We start from the raw sequence: 14,309 nt of genomic DNA on the forward strand, positions 1-14,309 counted from the left end.
ACCTGAGCCAAAGTTGGACACACAACCGACTGAGCCACCCAGGTGCCCAGACATTACGATTAGTTTATCAGAATAATAACATGTGTGGTATTTTGCCTCCTTGACTTCTTGCTACTTTCTTCTCTAACATACAAAATCCCACAGAGCAAAGACCTATTTTCTCCCCGAATTCCCCCCAGAATTAAAGAAAAGAAAGAACACATTAAGTATCCTTTGGGTTATGGTTTTCATTCTGTTTATGGGAATTCTATTCCACTACTTTGTGTTCTTTTGTTTCAGTGCATGCAGTGCATGAAGTGAGTTGTGACTCCAAAGAAGTCTCATGTGAAAGCAAGAGACTGTCTGCCAAGCAGGGGATGCAAATGCACATTGCATTTGGTAGTACAGCTCCTAGCGTGCAAGGTGCCGTGAAAATACAGTGTGCACAAACAAACACAGAGTGGTGGCTCCTTTATACCTTTTCAGGAGAGTGATGTATTCTTGGTTTCTTCTGGGCAGATTCTGCCGTTCCTGTATCGCTACCAGTCTAAAGAACAATAAATGGACCTGCCCTTATTGCCGGGCATATCTTCCTTCAGAAGGAGTTCCAGCAACTGATGTAGCCAGAAGAATGAAATCAGAGTACCAGAACTGCGCTGAGTGTGACAGCCTGGTAAGTGGCCCTCTGCCTGTGCTCACGGTTCCCGGCTTGGACTGCTGAGGAAATTGTTATGCAGCTGATCATTTCACCCATGCCTTTGTCTTCATCCTACCCTGACTTTCTAAAGTTTATTGTCTCTGCCTCTCCCCTTCCTTCTCTCTGTTCTCATATGTGTAGGCTGTGGTGCAATTGGCCCCTGACTCCTACCATCACCTAATTTTTCAGACAAATGCTTTCACCCACCGCTTCCATTTCCTCCCTTCCCGTCGGTCCTGTGACCTCCCCCGCCCCCATCACGTTGCCTACTGGCCTAATTCCAGTGGCATATTTCCTCCTGTATTCTGGACTTTGCAGTGTTTCTCTCCGTTGATCACATCTTTCTGCGGGTTTCCTACTAGCCTGGTTAGATCATGTGAGGTGTCAAAGACCATGGGAAGATTCTAGATTTTATCCTAAATGCAGTAGTGAGTCACTGAGTGTAAGCTTTCGATCAGGTTTATATTTTTAAGATACTGCTCTGGCATGTGAGCGCAGAATGATTTGGAGGGGGCACATCAGGATTGATGAAGCCAGTTCAGTGGCTATTGGGATGGCTAAGGTAAGAAAGGTGGGTTAGGGCGAGAGCGTTAGACAAGGATAAAGGATTGTTTCGAGGGGTATTTAGGAGAGGCAGTGGAAGGAAATCGGTAACTGACTGGATGTGGGGGTGAGTGAGAATATAAAGTGTCAGAAGAATCCTCCCAGGTTTCTGACATGCGTAGGTGAAGGTGCTGTTATAGGGAGCAAATTTGGAGAAGAATCCACAGAGTTTTAAATATGTTACATTTGAACTGCTAAGGGGGGGATAATTATTATATGAAGTCTAGAGATCAAAAGAGAGATTACGTGCTGAGGATCTGAATTTTTTAGAGAACCTTTCTTGATTGTTAATCTATGTTATGTTTTCTTAGTACCCTATGCTTTCTCTTCGTACTATTCATCACCATTTGGAATTATGCTTTTGGGATTTTTTAATATAATGTCAGTTATCCCCACCAGATTTGATTTCCATGAGGGTAAAGGACTGTCTATTTTATTGGCAACTGCGTACCCAGCACTTTGAAAAGTGACTGGTGCACAGTGCTTAATATATTTTTTTGAATATTTATGTAAGACTCCATAATCTGTTCATGGCTGTCTGACTACAGAATGTATGCATGGTCTTTGGAGTCAGACATCCTGGGATCAAACACGAATTCTGTCATTCATTGTGATTTGGGGACGTTATCATCTAAGTATTAGTTCATCTTTTTGTAAAATGAGGGAAAAGATAGTGTTCATGAGGTGCCTAGGTGGCTCAGTCAGTTAAGGGTCCTACTCTTGATCTCAGCTTAGGTCTTCTTGACCTCAGGGTTATGAGTTTGAGCCCCTCATTGGGCTCTGTGCTGGGTATGAATCCTACTTTAAAAAAGAAAAAAAGATAGTGTTCATGCCATGGGATGGTTGTAAGGGAAAATGATAAAACATGTATGGCTTTTAACACTGTCTGGAACATGGTAAATGCTCAAAATCAATAGCTTTTAATATTTATAATAATAGATTATTGCTTATTTTTACTTTGATATGTTTTGTCATCATATAAAATTCAACATGCACAAATCCAAATCACTGTAGTATTCTGTCATCTAGTTTTTATCCCACCTTTGGTGTCTATCAGAAACAAGAATATTCTCTCAATTATCCTGGATAGAAATCCCCTTCCTTTTTTCACCCCTTATATCTGATTATTCACAAGTATTTTGATTTTTCCTTTGAGGTATTTCTTACAACAGTCACTTCTTTTTTTTTTTTTAATTTTTTTTAATGTGTTTTCATTTTTTTGAGAGACAGAGCACAAGCAGGGGAGGGGCAGAGAGAGTGGGAAACACAGAATCTGAAGCAGGCTCCATGCTGACAGCACAGAGCCCAATGCGGGACTCGAACTTATGAACCATGAGATTATGACTTGAGCCAAAGTCAGACACTCAACCAACTGAGACACCCAAGTGCCCCTCTGTCTCTTCCTTTTTATGTTATTCCTCTTGCCAGGAATATTGCCATTCCTTCTTTAAAGTTTATTCTTTACTTTGAAAGAGAGAGAGAGACAGAGAGAGAGAGAGAGAAAACCAGCTGGGGAGGGGCAGAAAGAGGTGGGGGACAGAGGATTCGAAGCAGAGATCTCAATGCTGAGCTTGAACTCACGAGCTACCAGATTGACCTGAGCCAAAGTCAGACACTTAACTGACTGAGCCACCCAGGCGCCCCACCTTCTAGAGCCATTTTAGACTCTACCTATTCTTCAGAGTCACGGCCAGATTTCCATTTCAGAGGCCTGGCCTTAGTATTGGAGTTCCCAGTATCAAACAGTTTCCTATCTACTTGTCTACATGTGGTTTTGCCCCCCTCTATTAGATTATAAGCACCTATAGAGCAAGCGCAGTGGCTTGCCATCTCTTACAATGTCTTCTACAATTTTGTGTCTAGAGTAGACACTCCATGAATTTATCAATTCATTTGTCAGTATACAGTCCCCAAATTTCTAATTTGTATGAAGAATGTTTATCTTTGTTGTTCAAGAAATACAAAGGAAGAACTTTTAACAAAAGTAATAACGAGATGTGAGAGAATTGACGTATAAAGTTGGTTGTTAAAAGTTGGAAAACAGTGTTTTGACAGCTACCTCAATCGGTCCTACTTTGTACATCTTTTAGGTGGATATGTGTAAAACAAGGATATGTTTTCACTTTTCCACTTGCTTTTGTTTTTGTCTTTTGTTAAGCAATTATAACAGTTTCCTTACACGTTAGATTTCATGTTTGAGGTTTAACTTCCGTAGTTTGAGTGAAACGAAGCAGGGTGGGTCGACCACCTTACCACAGCAGTACAAAGCTTCTTTTAGCACAAGATCTTATCAGTTTCTAATGAAACATTTAGTAGAATATGTGTTATTTAGCCACAGACAGCCTCATGGTTAGGATCTCTGAATGTATATCTGGAGGAACAAGGGCTCTTTATTCTGCCTTGGTAAAAATGGACTGTAAGAACTGTCTTTTATGTTTGCTCTTAATGGGGCCATTAAGTATACTGTGTATTGTGAATTCATGTAATACCATTGGATATATTATAAAACCGTGGTATTTATATCTTTCCCTGAGGGACAGGATTTCCTTTACTTACTATGACCGTCTTTAAAATTAAAATCCATCTATTGGCTCTTTTTATCTGTCATTGTTTTCCTTTCCCTCTGTCTCTTTTTACTGTTTTCTTTTTTCTTTCCTCCACCTTGCTCTCTTTTTCCTCTCCCCTTTTTCTTTCTTACTTCTTAACCATCACCAGATTAGGTAATGGCATCCAAAAAAAGTAAATTTGAGTTAATAAATGTCTTTCCACTTTAAAAAACATATGCTTTCTGGAAGAACCAAATTCAAGAACTCAACATTTGGGTCTTCGAAGTATTAGAGAAATTTCTAAAGTGTTATTTGTGATAATCCCTTAACTTTGTTGTGCTGTTGTCATGAATGCATCCTTTTAATCAACTGACCCCACACTATATATGACCTTATTTGAAATAATGAAAGTAATAAAGCTGGATCATAAGACTTCATTGAGCCCCCTTGCAACAGGCAATTTATTTTGAATTTGCTTTTATATAGGTTTGCCTCAGCGAAATGAGGGCACACATAAGATCTTGTCAGAAGTATATAGATAAGTATGGACCACTGCAAGAACTTGGGGAGACGGCAACAAGGTTTGTTTCAGCACAACGTAGTTGAATGCTAAATTTGATATGCTTGGGAGAGAAGTTAATAGACTGGAACAGTTAACTGTTTTATTGTGAAAATATGTATGGAGTTGTGTTTAGGCTCTGAACCATAACACCTACTATTGGTAATCATTTTACAAAAGAATTTTGCTTTCTGTACTTGAAAAACTTTGCATGGGGGTACCAACCAAGCGCTGCAGAGATTGGAAGAACTTCCTCAGACAAGTTTGTATTAAGGAAGATCCAAAACTAAAACATGGAACTGTTCAAGTTCCTCACGGCTCTATTTTCTGACTAATAGATTGACGTAGATCCTGGATTCTTTTTCACTCTTCCACTGCCATTGCTCAGTGCCCCAGCTCGTTTCCTCTTGTGTTGCTGGTTTGTCTTTAGAAGGGAGGAAGTGACACCTCAGTATATAGTCTAACAAGGAAGAACAGGTCTGGGGCAGGCGTCTTTTTTGTGGGTAATCTTATGGGGCTGGAGGAAGGATGGAAATGGTTAGTAGGGGCAATGAAGAATAGTGATCATTATTATTTTTTCCTTTAAAAAAAGAGAAATGAATCTGAGCCATTACTCTCTTGATGGCCAGAGTAATTACAAAGGTTGGAGTCTCTCCCTACCAAAAAAATATGGAAATGATTTGTGTTTTCCTGCATGGGCTGATGGCTTTGAAACCATTAATCTAAGTATGAGCTCAGTTATGAATAGTGATATTCAGTAGGAGTGTGACTTTTTTTCCCTCTCCTGAAGGAAAATGTAGTTTTACTTATTTTAAGAAAATGCACTGAAAGCTCAAATTTCCTAACCTGAAAGTCTAGATGATTGCCCCCTTCCTTTGTTTTACTAGAGATTGCTTTGCAAATGTATCCATTTATTGTAGGGTTAGTTTTATACCATGATGTTATAAATTTTAAATGAGTATTTTAGCTCAAAGAAGAGTATGAATTCTATTAGCTTGGTTGCAAGGACCAGTAGGAAGGAAGGACAATAAATGGGTTAGGAAAATGTATGCGTTTGATTGTAAGGTTGTTAGCCTTTATAAAAATATAAAAATATATCCAGGCTAATTTAAATCCTAATTTCTTCTGCTAGTTAGAATTAAGTAATAAACAAAATAATAGAAAATGAGGAGGGTTGTTGATTAATCAGTCTTCTAGGATGGAGTAAGATTTGCATTTAAGATAGAAATCTTTGCTTCATAGAAGAACTTAACTGCTTCATGATTCAAATTTTTAAAATTCTTAAGGGTATAAGTCTTAGGGAACAGGAAGTTATATCTATGATAGCAAGCAAAAAATTTCAAGCCTCCATATTGTACCTATGCGTTTAAGGCAGCACTGTCCAATAGAACACATATGTGAGTTTATGTTTTCTAATAACCACACTAAAAAGGCAATAAGAAACAGCGAAATTAATTTTTAGTGTATTTTATTTAACCAAAGGTAGCTTAAGTGTTACCATTTGAACATGTAATCAATATAAACATTTTTGAGATATTTTGCTTTTTTTTATATTAAGCGTTTGAAACTCACAGTGCATTTTGTACTTCCAGCATCACTCAATTTCAATAGCCACACTTTAAGTGACAACAGACGTATATGGCTAATAGCTACTGTACTGGACAGCACGGACGTAAAGGTCAAATACTCCTTATAGTCACCTGTAGCAATATGCTGGTGGGGCTGAAGAACAAACAACACCCAGTTATGTTTCCTGAATTAGGAGAGGGAGGAAGAGAAAGAGAAAAAGTAACCCAGGGACAGCTGGGTGACGTGGTCCCGGTTTGTCAGTAAATGGGTGCTCAGACTGCACTTCGCTTCCAAAGAGAATAAAGTGCTTCACGTGCTGCTCTAGCCATTTCTCCACGGTGGCCCTGGGAGGATACTTAACTTTTCTCCATGAGAAAAGGCATAGGCATCTGACCATTATCAGGATCAGAAAAATAATGTCAAATCTGGAAGTTTCCAGAACAAGGGCTGGAAACTAGATCCGCCTACGTTCTATTGCTTAGCTCTAGTTAAATGCTATCAATTTTAGTCGTTTTTGTATTCTGTGCAATTTCCAGGTGTGTATGTCCATTTTGTCAGAGGGAACTGGATGAAGACAGCTTGCTGGATCACTGTATCACTCATCACAGATCAGAAAGGAGATCTGTGGTAAGGAATTTTGTTACTATATACTTCTGCAAAGTCTAAGTTCGGTATACACTAGAAATCCATTCAATAGGCTTCTGCTTGTAGATATATTATGAAAGATAGTTTATGTCAAGGTTGTGGCAATTCTGTGACTGTTAACAATATGTGAGTGGTAAGAATTACTAATGTGCAATCACTCGGTCATTTATGAACTTAGACATTATCTCTTACAGATAATTATGGGCATAATCAACTAAGACGATCAAAACTACACAGCTAAAATCGAACTTGAGTATACTAACTGTGGTCACGTCCTAAGTTAAAAACATTTTTTAATAATGCAAATAAGGTTATCACAATAATTCACTAGAAATGAGCAGTAGGAAGTTATTCATCTTCAATCTGTTGTTTTATTTCACAGTCTGAGTATTTATCCATATGCGTGCACAATAAATATACATATTGCTTATCATTTCCTAGGTTCACTGCAATGCTTCCTTTTTTCTTTTCAGCCTGGCATTTTAGTTCTGCTTTGCAGTGTAACTTTTATGATTTTCATTTTGGTATAGTTGTGAGGGAAAGCAGGGTGGTGATGGGTACATTACTTAGCCATTTTACTATTTTTGTACCCTTGTTACCAATTTTAGGATGTGAATTCATATTGTACATTTGAACTCTTCCTTCTATTGGATTTTTTTTCCTGAGAGGAAATCCTTAGATTTATCTTTCTGGGACCAAGAGAGCAAACTTTATAATAGTTCTTGAAATATACTTCTAAAATGCATTCCAGAAAGGTTGAGTCAATTTATATTTGTGTAAGCGATTGATGAGTAAACCACCTTCATCTTAACCTGGCCAACAGTGGGTACATTTACTTTAAAATTAAAATAAAAGGGTCGCCTGGGTGGCTCAGTTGGTTAAGCATCTGACTCTTGATTTGGGCTGAGGTCATGATCTCGCAGTTGTGAGATCCAGCCCCATGTTGGGCTCTGAGCTGACAGAGTGGAGCCTGCTTGGGATTCTCTCCCTCTCTCTCTGCCCCTCCCCGCCCTCTCTCTCTCTCTCTCTCTCTCTCTCTCAAAATAAGTAAATAAACTTTACTTTATTTTTTTTAAGTTTATTTATCTTGAGAGTGACAGAGACAGCACGAGTGGGGGAGAGGCAGAGAGAAGAGAGAGAGAAAATCCTAAGCAGGCTCCACACTGCCAGTGCACAGCCCGACACAGGGGGAGCTCTAACGCACAAAGCTGTGGGATGGTGACCTGAGCAGAAACCAAGAGTGGGACGCTCAACTGACCGAGCCACCCAGACACCCCTAAATAAATAAACTTTTAGAAAGAAAGAAAGAAAGAAAGAAAGAAAGAAAGAAAGAAAGAAAGAAAGAAGGAAAGAAAATTAAAGGTCTAGCAGATATAAAATGATACCTCGAAGATTATTTTGAGTTTTATTTTAGTTTATGTTATATATATATGTGTGTGTGTGTATACACACACAGACATATATGTATGTGTATCATTTATATAGATATGAGTTTTGTTTTGTTTTTTAATTTGAATTTTAAGGTTATTTTGCTCCATAAAATCCTTTTGGAAAGTGATGAGATTGAAACATAGGTATATTAGATAGATAGGTGATAGATAGATAGATAGATAAACAGATAGATAGATACAAGGATAGTTCTCTCAACAATCCTAGAAGATAGGTGTGATTACCTCCATTTTACAAATGGTAAGTTGAGGCTCAGAGAAGTTAACTAAGTCTTACAAGGTCACACAGCTGTTAAGTAGCAGAGCCACAACTTGAACACAGTAGTCTAATTTCCAGAGCATGGTCGACCCCTATGATCTACTAACAGGTTCACAAGAAAAGCCACACAATATGATCAAAGATATTTGTTATTGATCCTAATGGCTTAGGCATTTTGGTTCTTGGAATGGCTTGATATGTGTTGGGAGAGCAGGGGAGACTGTCACGGGCTTTTACGGCTTGTAAGTTGCTCTGTGGGAGGAACTGGGCTAAGGAGCTATGTTATGATAGGTCCCTGGGGAGCTAGAAGAAGTTAGAAGAAAGAGTTAGGATGGCATAATAATAGCTACCATGTACTGAGTTCTAAGTGCTTCCTTGTCTGCTGACTACCCTGTGGAGGTATTATCACGCAGCCTGAGTCCTAACCACTAGTACCCAAGTGCTACTCTGACTGGAGGAACACCAGGTGCCTTGGGCCTTGGTCTTAGGCTGCATCACAGGAGTAATCTGGGGCAGGCCGTGTACTGGTCTGTCCATTGGTACTGTGTACGTGGCTCCAACAGAAGCCCAGTCCTCGTGCTCCTCAGTTTGCCTATCAGATTAAAGGTGCCCATGGAAGCTAGGTCTTCCTTGATTTAGAGGTCACAGACATCATTGAAGAAAGCCGACCCAAGGGCAGAAATAAACCAGAAATGGTGGGATCAGATTGCCCATAGAATTAATAGCTGAAACCTAGCTTTAGAGGAGATCATCTTTGGTGCAAATCCCATTAATGTCTTCACCTCTGTGTCATCATTCCTAAAATGGGGATGATGATGATAATGATGCCCTTTTCACCGGGTGGTAGTAAGTGAGTCAGGTGATAATGGTGGGCTACTACCACTTTTGCAACTACATAAAACCAAGGCCAGTGGAGATTTCAAGGAAGCCGTGTACCCTCACTGTTGGGGAACCCAAGCTGGAAGGGGTGTGAAGTAATGAATTTCACAAGACCAGGATGCAATTGTGGCCTTGAGGCAGGAGCAGATTGTTCACAAAATCCATGGTTCAGTAATAACACGAGGGCCGTCTAGGTGGCTTCTAGCACAGAAGACCTTCAGCTTCCTATGTTAATGTTCCATGCTTGAATAGGAAATCAAGACAGGTGTCACTCTGAAGGATCTAGAGCCACTAGAATTCAGGAGATATGCTTTGATTATGAAAAGGCTGGAAGCAGGTACTGTGGCATAGTTGAGGTTCACATGCTTAGGGATCCTCAGTCGGGGAAACACCTCTCGGAGAAGTCCTATGTCCAAGGCTGATTCTGGACTGGTTTGGAAGTTAGCAAGGAATCATTGCTTTCAGGGGCAGGGTTGCTGGGTTTGCTTGTAGATAAGATCAGTGACATCATCTGACCTATCTGGCATAAGAAGTTTCATGGCAGTTAGAGATTTGAGCAAATGATTCTGCCTTCTAGATAAAATTAGATAACTCAGAGATCGAACCCCAAGCAACTAATCTTTTCTTTCTTTTCGTAAGACTGGGGTAGTGGGTTAAGAACATCAGGGAATTTTGAATTTTCTCACATGCAGCTTTAAGAACCAACAGCTCCTTGGGGTGCCCGGATGGCTCAGTCAGGCAAGCGTCTGACTCTTAGTTTCAGCTCGGGTTGGGCCCTGAACTGACAGCATGGAGTCTGCTTGGGATTTTTGCTCTCTCCCTCTCTGCCCCTCCCACACTTGTTCTCTGTCTCTCAAAATAAATAAACTTAGAAACGACAACAACAACCAACAGCTCCTTTTTGCCACACAGTAGTAATATTCTGCAATGTTTTATTAAAATTTTTTTTAACATTTATTCATTTACGAGAGACAGCACAAGCAGGGTAGGGGCAGGGAGAGAGGGAGACACAGAATCCGAAGCAGGCTCCAGGCTCTGAGCTGTCAGCACAGAGCCCGACGTGGGGCTCGAACTCACAAGCTGTGAGATCATGACCTGAGCCGAAGTCAGATGCTTACATGACTGAGCCACCAGGTGCCCCATCTGCAATGTTTTATTTAAAAAAATTTCTGGAATATTAAACTCAAAGGAGGCCAATGACATAAACAGCTTGCTTCAGATTGAATTGTGAGACCGCTTTTGAGAGAAATTTGGTATTTTGTCCTCTAAAGGGAAGATGTTTCAACAAGAGCCACACTTTCTGGCTATTCTTTTTCTTTCAGTGGTTGGCTCTTATTTATCCTTTAGAACTCCTCTTAAATCTCACTTCCTCGGGGAAGCCCTCCTTGACCCCCAAATTACTTGTAGCTCTTGCTTTTCTCTCCTCTTTTTTTCTTATTCATCACAATTTGTAATTGTGTATTCATTTCATGTCTGTCTTTCCCTGTAAGTTATTCGGTTCACGAAGTCATGGAACCTCTTGGTTCAACACTGCTTGGCCAGCTGTTGGAAGACAACCTAGCACATAGAAGGATATAGTGATTACGAAAAATAAGATATTAAAGAAAACATCATTTCATTCAAAGGATGCAATAGTCTCTTAATTTCTGCCTTGCTCCTGAGATTCATTCCTTAAGGGAAGGGACGGGACTTTTATTGGTTTGGAACATAAATTGTGGTGACTAGAGCCTGAGCCACCTGCCCACAGAGGTTTATTTCTGTGGATATTTAGAATATCTGTGACTTGACTGGGTAGTGGGAGAATATGTTTTGGAAGGAAGAAAAATCTGTATTAAATTTGCTTTCAAACTCTTACTAAATTAGATGTGCAGTCTGGTACCTTAATTTTGGTTACATATTTGTCTGTAATTATTTTTGGTGCATGTCTCTTTTTTTTTTTTTTTTTGACTCAGGAATTTTAAATTTCTTCCCCAAATGGCGCTTGGCATCAAATGGTTGCTGTGGAAAAGTTAACCTAAACCACAGATCTGGGTGTCCATTGTAATAGATGTTCCGAAGGATTGAAGTTGGTTGTAGCTTCTAATCTGGAGGCTGTTTTTCACCTGTGCCGTTCACCATCAGATAAAGTCCATACTGGGATGAGGCCAACATCTGTTGAATGCACACTGCACAATGGTTGATTCCTAATCTGAGTAGCGTGGCCCAGGAGCACTGAGTAGAGGCAAATAATAAAGGATGAGCTGATATTAGCCATTGGCAGCGGTAGGGAGAGTATAGGTGAACACTTAGGTACTTGGTAATGATTAGTAACTCTCGTACCATTTCTTTCCCCTTCCTATTCTTACCCTCTCCTCCTTCAGGTCAGATCCTTCAATGTAAGACACACAAAAAGTCTTTAGAGTACTATAGCTGTTGGCCTGTTTTACAATGTCCTTCTGGTAGATGTACAGCAGAAGACTGAAGTCTCATCTCCACTAGTTCCTATTAAAATCAGACGAAAAACAAAAGCTACTTAAAGTTCCAGGCTTTCTGTATCTTTCTCCTTCGCTAGATCTCAAAGCTCCTTAATCATTGGGCCAGGGGTTAGCATCTCTGTACCTCTGACTCTTGACATGGGGCCTCCAGAAACCAGAATAGGTGCTCAAATGAACCATCTATTGAGCAGAACTGGTCCCAGTGTATCCTTCCAGACTCATGTCCTACTACTTCCTGCCACATGCCCTGTCTTCAGCCTCCTACAGCTTTTCCCATTGCCTAAGCAGGCCTGTCCTTTTAGATCTCCTGCCGTTTCCCACATTGATTTTTCTGCCTGTTGATGTTCCTCACTGTGGCATTGCTGGCTCGTTCTTCCAGACTCATTTCAGTTACCAGCAGCTTGGCTGAAGCTTTTGCTGATTTCCTGGGCAAAATTAATGATTCCCTTTTTAGGTCTTGAACTGTTGTTTTGAGTATAACATTTGAACATATAGTGTAACGTCTCAGGTATAGCACTTGCTATGCAGTAGTAAAAGTATTTGCTTCAATGATAACAATAGCAGCCATTTAATATTTGTGCCAAGGACTGAGCTCATATAATGACTGAGCTTCAGAATGTTAAATGATGTGTTTTAAATACACAAACAGCCCTGCAAAGCAGAGATAGTTCTCATTTTGCAGGATAAGATTAGTTACTTGCCAAGGTTAAGTCAGTGAGAGGTAGAGATGAAATGGGAAACAATTTTCCAGGTACTGGGAATGCAGGAGTGAACAGGACACATGTAGTTGCTTCCATCATGGAGCTCCAACTCTTCAAGAACAAGGATCAAATAGTAGTAAATATATGGTGTTTACTGAGTGCCTAGTGTGTACCTGGCACATTAAGGACATTATCTCTAAACATCATAACTGCTCTACAAGGTAGGTGGTAGGATCTCCACTTCACAGAAGAGGGAAACTCATGTGCTGAAGGTCACATAACGAGCAAGAATCTGCAGGGATTTGAACCCAAGGCTCTCTGATTTCACAGGCCATGCAACACAACCCTATCTTTACTGGTTCCCGTATTCCAGGTGCTTAGCACATAGTAGAGGCACAAGAAAGAGTATTGAGTGAACATACTTCTATAACTAGTCTCCCTTCCTTCACACCACAAAAAATTAATGTTGCTTTTCCTTAAAATATTTCTTGGTCTCAGCTGTGTTCTCATTACTACATAGGGGTCTCAGGGTAGATTAAGTGCTATCTTGGGATAGCATTTTGTGATTAGAAAATCGGAAATGATTATAAAGCAATAGTAACTTAAACGATGTAATTTTATTAAAAATAAGGCAAATATTGGGGCGCCTGCGTCTCTCAGTTGGTTAAGCATCCGACTTTGGCTCAAGTCATGATCTCCCACTCTGTGAGTTCGAGCTCCGTACGGGACTCTGTGCTGACAGCTCAGAACCTGGAGCCTGCTTGAGATTCTGTCTCTGTCTCTCTCAGCCCTTCTCCCACTCACACTGTCTCTCGCTTTCAAAAATAAACATTAAAAAAAAATAAATAAATAAAAATAAGACAAATATTAACGGAGTAGCGCAAAATTCAGAAGTATATGTTTAGATATTGAGCATACTGAAACCAAGACCTCCATAAAACAATAAGAAAAAATTGCATAAAGCCCTCATTGAAATGTAAAGAAAAATGTTATCATCCAAGCAGATAAATTAAACACTGTTATATGAAAAGAATGTCGAATTGCCTATTAGGAGGCCTAGATTCCCATTCTGATACTTCAAGTGGTATAAATTTAAGTTAATTTTTTTCCTTTCTGAAATTGGGTTCCTGAAGGGAATAGGATAATAAATTAATCGGGGCGCCTGGGTGGCTCAGTCGGTTGGACTCAGGTCATGATCTCGAGGTTCACGAGCTCGAGCTCCACACCAGGCTCTGTGCTGATGGCTCAGAGACTGGAGACTGCTTCAATTCTGTGTCTCTTTCTCTTTTTGTCCCTGCCCCGCTCACAATCTGTCTCTCTCTCCCTCAAAAATATAAATAAACATAGAAAAAAATTTAAAAAAAATTAGGTTGTGAGGATCAAATAAGAATAGTACCTAATTTAATGCCTAACACATACCTTGCATTCAGTAATGATTCTGCATCTCATATTTATTTATTTATTTATTTATTTATTTATTTATTTATTTATTTTTTTAGAGAGTGAGAGCAGGAGAAGGACAGAGAGAGAGGGAGAGAGAGAGAGAAAATTCCAAGCAGACTCCACACCATCAATGCAGAGCCCAACTCAGGGCTCAAACTCATGAACAGCAAGATCATGACCTGAGCCAAAATCAAGAGTTGGATGCTTAAACAAATGAGCCACCCAGGCACCACTGCATCTCATATTTTAAAATGAATGCATGAGGAAATGGAATTTTTAAAAAGAAACCTAAGTTAAAACATAATAAAGTAGTGTCTGTTAAAGAAAGTCATTTAAATTAGCCATTAGGGATATACAAATTAAAATCATGATGAAATACCACTGCACACCTATCAAAATGATTAAAATTTAAAAAAATACACACACACACACACACACACACACACACACACACGGGGTAAGGTTAAGCATCCGACTTCGGCTCAGGTCATAATCTCACCGTTTGTG

The 14,309-nt window shown here is 39.7% G+C and overlaps 1 protein-coding gene across 4 annotated transcripts in view; it reads left to right on the forward strand.

The window, feature by feature from the left end:
• The window catches only part of RNF125 (ring finger protein 125), a 51,644-nt gene that overhangs the window by 15,735 nt on the left and 21,600 nt on the right, over positions 1-14,309 (forward strand). For all 4 annotated transcript variants that reach the window (XR_006210176.1, XM_042962991.1, XM_042962990.1 and 1 more), the window contains exons 2-4: positions 499-652; positions 4,312-4,406; positions 6,490-6,580. Coding sequence is in view for 3 of the 4 variants with exons in the window: in XM_042962991.1 (XP_042818925.1) it covers positions 499-652; positions 4,312-4,406; positions 6,490-6,580 (340 nt within the window). In the remaining variant the exon portion in view is untranslated. The remainder of the gene's footprint in view (positions 1-498; positions 653-4,311; positions 4,407-6,489; positions 6,581-14,309) is intronic.

The sequence above is a fragment of the Panthera tigris genome, chromosome D3 (assembly GCF_018350195.1).
Source record: "Panthera tigris isolate Pti1 chromosome D3, P.tigris_Pti1_mat1.1, whole genome shotgun sequence".
In the NCBI taxonomy this organism is placed as follows: Eukaryota; Metazoa; Chordata; class Mammalia; order Carnivora; family Felidae; genus Panthera; species Panthera tigris.